This window comes from Telmatherina bonti (assembly GCF_933228915.1).
Source record: "Telmatherina bonti genome assembly, chromosome: 2".
NCBI lineage: Eukaryota > Metazoa > Chordata > Actinopteri > Atheriniformes > Telmatherinidae > Telmatherina > Telmatherina bonti.
In genome coordinates, this window is record NC_136620.1 from 27735211 (window position 1) to 27742953 (window position 7743).

Genomic DNA, 7743 nt, shown 5'->3' on the forward strand with positions numbered 1-7743 from the left:
TGGATGAAAAATAATTGAGCATTCCTTTGAATATTTAAGCCACATGGAATAATGGTGCAGAGATTTCCTTTTTTCTTTTGATAGACCAAAGTCTTCGCTGTTCAAGAAGACAATAACGGAAACAATGAAGTCCCTTTCCTTAGAATTCAGCCAGTTCAAACAGCTCTCATTATGTCACAGTTTTAAGATTCTTTTTCACTCTCTTAGGAGCCTTTGAAACCCAAAAGTAGCTATTCATTTCTAGAATGTGGTTCTAATATATTCCTAATTCCAATACCTATATCATCTATCTTCTGAAAAAATCAAACTGCTATAACAAGCTGTCTAACCACAACATCATTTCCATTCATTTGAATGACAAAAAGGATTGGAGCTGTGAGAATATGGGCATGGCTAACAATCAGATCTAATATAAAGCATTGTCTCTGTTCATATTAGTTTTCAAACCCAGTCAAAATAAAGAAAATGAGAATTTAAAAGTATTAAAAAATGGTTCAGGGACTGCTGGGGCCTTCATGTAATGTCTGATTTAAGATATAAAGTCCTCTTCAATTTAAACAACCCTTTGTGCATGAGTTTGTATTAATCTGAATTTGATGTTGAGATGCTTAGTTTAACTGGAAATGTACAAATCTGGCCAAATATTCTTGTAAAGGAAAGGATACAAGATTGAATCAGAATATCCTTTATTCCAAATAGAATTATGCAAGTCTTGATATTAAAATGGAAATAATCAACTTCCCTCAGAATAAAGCTTTTGACTATCAGGGTTTGCCCTTGAAAACCAAATGCATCACCAGGTGATTTCCTCTGATGCTTTAGAGCAAGACGGAGGAAAAATCAGCTTCACTTACAGGTCAGAAATATTCTGCATGCAGTTAGTGTTTCATCCTCCACCTGGCAGCGTATCAAAGAACATACACAAAGACCTCAGTTCACTGGGAGTGTTAAGAGTGGTATCAAGCTTCCAGTGAATAGTCCAATCACATTTCATTGTTTCTGATGAAGTTGAACGAGTAACAAATAATAACTGAAGTGGGATTGCAAACTCCTAATCCAGTTAATGCAAAAATAAAATTCAGTATTATGTGCTAATCATGTTAATCAAAATGAGTCTGACAAGTACTACAGTATCTTAAATAAGCCAAATATACCGTACCATGTACTGTAACAAACATCTATAGTGCCGCTAACGCTGTAATGCAGGTTTGTACTGAATTCAGCTAAAGCAGCATTTTGGAGAAAAAAAATAAGAATCATTAGATTTTCTATTCATAAACCAAGGGAGTAAAGTATACTCCTGAACTGACTTATAGTAAGGCTGAGCAACATAGTCATTATGGAGAACATTATGCATATGCAAACATCTCTGACTTTTTCATCTGCAGAGGCAATTTTAAAAAAAACACTCACTGAGCGACAAATTTGCTGACAGACTGTTTCATTCTGATAAGAATAAAAACAGGTAATTTTGCCTTTGCCAATATTTTAGAAATAACTCTTACAAACCAGTAGAAACCTTTTTGTGATTCATTGGAGAATTTAATATGAACCTTTAAAGCTGAGCAACTCAAATTTAATACATATGATCCAATAAAACCTACAGTAATTACCTTCTTGTACCTTGTGATGTTTTGTTTCTTACAACACTGAAACATTGAAAGTGTAATTAGGCACTCAGATTAACACAAAACAATTTAAATCCAAACATATAAACAGTTCAAAATAGTCAATACTCGGCAGGACACATGGTTGCTGTCTGCAGCTGTCTGTCACGTGCAGCTGCAGACAGCCTCACTATAAACACACCTCAGAGCAGATGGCGATTTTTGTCTGTGATTTCCAACCCTGTTATGCAATCCTGGCACAATCATTGGGTTGCATCATTTGATGAGATTAAACATCTTCCTTCTCTTTTAATCTGTATATCCCTCCTGCCGTTATCATCATACCCTGTTCTTAGCCCCTGATTGCTTGTGAGTTGGACTGAAAGTCACAGGATTTTCTGTGAAGCCACTGTTGCGTCTGTGCACTGCATAACACAGGGCACATGAATGCCAAGTCCTCAATATACATTATCAATCACAAAGTTCACATAGGACTATTTTGATTTCATAATAAAAACGAGCAGAAAAAATCTGTGATATGATGGAGACATGATCAGATCTCTCTTGATTCCCTCATAACTGCTGCCTGTACTGTTCTTATAACCTAGCAACGCAAAATCCACTGACTATTTAAAGACTATAAAAGTGGAAAAGCTGTTAGGCTACTGCGCGCGCGCGCACACACACACACACACACACACACACACACACACACACACGCACGAAATATGAGCCTCTTTGTTTTGTCTTTTTTTTTTTAAATAGTTACCAACCTGTTTCAATTCTATAACACAAACTTTTTAGATAGCACCATACCATCTTACACACAGTTTCTGCCTGTCTAATAAATAAAACAGTGTCCTGTTTAAATCTGTAAAAGAAAAAAAAAAATCGAAGAAGATATTGTGCACGTGCCCTCCAAAACTCTGTCCTGAAGTTAATGTCTGTATCTATAAAACCATCTGCCGGCTTGCATAAGAAGACAGGTGGCAGTTTACACAAAAATACACACACACACACACACACACACACACACACACACACACACACACACACACACACACACACACACACTCACACACTTGATGAACATTTGCTGTCGAAAGTTGTATTCAGACAGAGAAAAGTCTGACTAACTGAGAACTACTGTGTTTATTTTTTTATTAAGATTACACAGTATGTAAAATAAAAGTAATGACTACTACAAACTATAATAAAAGTTGTCGTTTAGGGCTCCGTGCTACCTGTAATGTCTGTAGGCTATAGGAGAACATATATAAGAAGGAATAAAACTCTTGTCTGTTATATTTAAAGGTTTAAAGTTTATCTCTTTTTTTTTTTTACCAGTAAGTCTCACAGCATTTGCAGAACATGTAGATTAAACTGAGCAAATGATTAGTATGATCAGTCTTTCTAATTCGATTAAGAATTATTAGATGACGCAGAATAATTTTTCTTGGAACAATTTGGTTTAATTTTATATTAAATGAAGGATTATATGAATGATAGAAAGTCCATTTGAAAACCCTTCAAGTGTTTTCATTTTCCACTTCTTCCACACCTTTCAGTGATTTAGATGAATCTTAAAAGAAACTCAATTCATATTTGTTCTCAAGCAATACATTCAACAGCACGAGGCGCCTTTTGAGAAACCTATTAATAGAATATCAGTAAGATATGAGACTAAAATGAAACTTTTTTTCCATAGACGCTTAGACGCTTTTTTGTGAAGTCCAAAAATAATTTACAGTTTACTTTTATCAGTGATCCATAACATGCCTCTGCAACTGAAAAAGTCCACCAGCTCCTTATCAAATTCATTTATTGGACTGAATGATGAAGGCACAACCCTGTCTGTCTACAAAAGCTTTCCCAATTGGCAGAGTATTTCAGTAGGAAATCAAGCCATGAGGTTGAAAGACTTGTACAAAGACCTGAAAGACAGAATTGTGTCAAGGCATCAGTCTGAGCAAGTGATAAAAGAAAGTTTCTGCAACATTTAGTAATGAAAAATGAAACATCGGAACATTCTAAAATGAAAGAAATTTGGAAACAGGAACAGACTTTGTACCTCTCTGTGCACATTGAATCCATTTTAATGGGCAGCCAGCGGAGATGGAAGAATCATACAGAAACATCAGTGCAGTTAATTCACCAATAAGGTCTGTAGTGCAGTCATATGGAAAACCCTCAGGCCATAAGAGACTAATATTCCTGGTCTGACAAAAACAGCTGATGGACACGACTGTCCCCATACATATTGCGCTTGTAAAATGCAGCAATGGGAGAAAGAAGACTAGCCAAGATGAAAACCTCTGCTCAGTATCTCAGAGTAGTATGAAAACTGACATTTCGATAAAACAACCTAAAGCACACAATGAAAGCACAGGAGTGGTTTCTGCAAAAGCCTCAAAGTAACAAATCTCAAGTCTGTACCTGAAATCTACACCTCTGAAAAGAAGTGAAAATGATTGTGTACAGACATTCTCCACTTAATCTGACTGAGCTTCAACGTGTCAGCCAGGAAAAATAGAAGAAAGTTCCAAAGGAAAGGTGTGACAAGGCAATTGGCACCCAGTATGTGTAGTATTAACTTTTGTGGATCGACATTATGACATTTTTCCACTCAAGCACAATAAATCCAGTCAATGTTTAAATGGAAAAAAGGACAGTCAGCTCTAAGCCTTTTAATATATGTGATTGTTGATTATGTTTGAAAAAGTGCAAATAATAGCAGAATTTGTCTTAAGCATATTTTTTTATTGGCCATAATTCACATCTTTGCTTTCATTTTAATGTAGCACTTAACAGTCACTCAAGTTTAAAGTGTTTCCTTTGGTCGGTGCTGAAACTTTTCCATAAATCTGATATCACCATCTGCAGCATGTTTCCTGTTTAGCTGGACCGAAGTCAGGAAGTGAGTGGGGATTTTGTCTGCAATGTGAACACAGAAACAAATAATCCCTTAAAGTGATGCAATTCATAAAATAAAGCAGAATTTAGAATATAATTTTAAAAATAGAAGCCCTTTTAGATTATAATTCAAATTTATAACAAATCTAAATTGGGTTCAATGGGTAATGGCAGAGATCATATCAGAGAAAATATCTTTCATCCACATTTGTTTCCAAGTTCAAAAGAAGTAAGCGTGTAGAGAATTGCTCACAACTTCAGCATACTGAGTCACGAGCTGCTTAGCCCAGTATGCGTTCATGAATAAACCAGAGTCACATTCACCTTACCTCAACCAGGTACAGAAATGAGCCCCGCGTTTAATCCTGAGTCTGCATAAGAAACAACCATTCTCTCCATTTCTCTAAATTTAGACAGTCAGGAATGCAAAAAATCAAAGTAGGACTAATTTTCTCTGAGGAGCCTTATTTATAGTTGAAAATCAATACTCCTCCACTGGTGTAACTGAGTTGCACTGCAGGTATTTGGTATTACTCTTCACATACATATTGGATTGAATTTACACCAGTGTGTAGTGACCATGCATATCTCCTTGACAGCACAGTTTGTCAAATGTTAAGTGTGAAATTTTTGAAGGTCCAAAATGCAAATGAGCCAATCACACACTAACAGAAAGAGGAGTGTGATATGACATATTGATTTTTCAATGATCGGTTAAGTGGAGATATATACTATTTTACTGTATGACGGGACATTTAAAAAGAGAAAATTCATTTTAAATTACAGTGAGAACTTCAAATGCAGCTTTGTTTGACAAGTGCCAAAGAAGTTATCTCATCTATAGCACAAACTACTCATACATCTAAGTACATTTGCAAACAAGTCCAGCACAATATTAGTGATGTGAACCTATGAAGTTACTAAAGCACACCTCAGGGATCTATTTCAGAAAATATAGTTTAAAAAAAGAAAATTCAAAGTTGACTAAATCCTCCCTATCAATCGTATGAAAAATATTGTGGAAAATATGCGATTAAACAAACGCGATTTAAACTTCCTTTTAATATTTCACAATGCATTAATGTTTAATAGCTTTTTCTGGTATATTATATTATTTTTTTCATGTCATATATCGGTATAAAAAATAATTGCTCATAGAGTGCTTTATATATGTAAACTGGGTCTTAATAATAACTTAATTAAGAAAGTCAGTGCAAAATTAACTAGAGGATAACATTTCAAAGCGCGCTGGGTTCAGAAACAGGCTTCATCCCAAGAGGCTGCAAAGCCTCCAACTCTGCGTCACCCTCACAGCAAGTAGACCAGAACCTCCGAATACCATTTTTCACTCAAACTATGTCAGAAGATTTATAAAAAGTGACCACAATGCTAAAAGAAAATTAACCCTGGCCGGACCCGAAATCCTCACATTAGCGACTAACCTTTCTGCTGCTTGAAGGACTGGATTGAGCCCGAGTGGTGCACCATGGCGGCGTTCAGTTGCTTTCCAACGTAATTAATCAAATTCCGTGTTTCTAAGAACAAAATTGGAGAATACATGGGAAACTATGGCGGGCTGGCGTAGGTGTTGACTCGGCTCCCATCCTGCCAAACGGTCTCACAGGCGATGCGCAAACCCCAGCAACACCTGTCTCAGCTCCGCATGCGCCCCCCTCCACTCCGCTCTCCAACCGCCACCATTCACGGCTGTTGTCATGGTGACGGGCGGTAGGGGAGGTCCTGAGATGGACATGTCCTCCTCCGTTCCGATTTACTGATAAACTGCGGGAAATTACCATCTGAAATGGACCGACAAGGACGTATATTGATTGGCTCGTGCATCAGAGCTGACTGCTGCGTGTACATTACTGTACAATGATCAGGTGTCAAATGTAGGCTACAGTGAAGATATTCAGCCAAATGAAAGATTATACAGCCAAATTTAATTTAAAAATCTACTAAGTCAATGTAGCAATCCCTTCAATTAACATACCGAACATTTAAAAGAAGTCGTCTTAGAGACATCTGATTTATACCCAGGGCACATCATCTAATCTTTTGCCTCAGTCACAATAAATAAACAACTTAAGACAATTATGCTCCTTTATGTTGTTTGTGGCAGACATTTCATATTGTGAAGCTGTGAGATAAAACTCCAAACAATCAATATTAGAAGTCACTACAAGTCTCCCAGCTCAGCTGCCAGCACATTGCTGCTGTGGTGGCAGGAATTCCTTGTTTGACTGTAAATAGCGCATCAGTCATGAAAACAGATGCAGAGCAGGGAGTTTAGATGGGCTGGTATCAAGGTTGATTGCCTGGTATTAAAGCTGGCAGATAGCTTTTTGGGTTGGTGTTTGTGGTATTTATGATTTTATTTTTTATTTTAATTTTTGAGGCAATTTTGTTTCTTTTTAAATCAGTAAACAAGTTTTCTTCAACTGACCTGTTTGAAAATCTAGCAGTCTACCTGTTACTACATTCACATTGCACTGCTTCTTTTGAGATTTAAAAACTTCTAGATCTGACACTGTAGAAAGTATGTAGCTGGTTGTGAAACACTATTATACACAGAGGTAATTCTGAAAAAGAAAAAAGTACAGTGATGTATTAACCTACAAGAGATGCCATAGTTTTATCTCACTGTTCTTTTTTTTCAGTTTCAACCCTACACCAGACGGCCAGACCTGTAATTATTATCTGAAATCCCTGGAAGATAAAGATTCAAGTTGTTTCTGTGGAAATTGTCTGCTGTAATTTGTTTAGGCTTTGCCCCTGTCACGGTTTACAATTTGAACTCTGACCCTACTTTTTTTAAATGTATATATATATATATATATATATATATATATATATATATATATATATATATATATATATATATATATATATATATATATATATATATATATATATATATACATATATATAGCTGTCTGAGGGAGTATTCAGAGAAGTAGTCTGGCATCTGCCATAGATGCAAATACCATCTGCTTTCCTGCAGCACAGCATGCCTCTACTCCCCTCCCACTGTTTTTATGTTTATTGAGGACTGGTATGATGCCTGTGCAAGCCAACCTCTATAAAATGTCATTCATCTCCCAAGTAAATCCATTTATTCACTCGAGTATTCAATAAATAAATAAGCAGCTCATCCACAGCAGGGTCAGTCCCATTTAAAATGGTACCTTTTCCATTCCTGGGCCGTTAGTGTCGAGATTTA

The 7743-nt window shown here is 36.3% G+C and overlaps 1 protein-coding gene across 2 annotated transcripts in view; it reads right to left on the reverse strand.

The window, feature by feature from the left end:
• The window catches only part of ano3 (anoctamin 3), a gene marked incomplete at both ends in the record, with an annotated part of 33742 nt that extends 27734 nt beyond the window's left edge, over positions 1-6008 (reverse strand). For both annotated transcript variants that reach the window (XM_079251097.1, XM_079251096.1), the window contains one exon: positions 5963-6008. In XM_079251097.1, the coding sequence (XP_079107223.1) occupies positions 5963-6008 (46 nt within the window). The remainder of the gene's footprint in view (positions 1-5962) is intronic.
• Positions 6009-7743: the final 1735 nt, after the last annotated feature.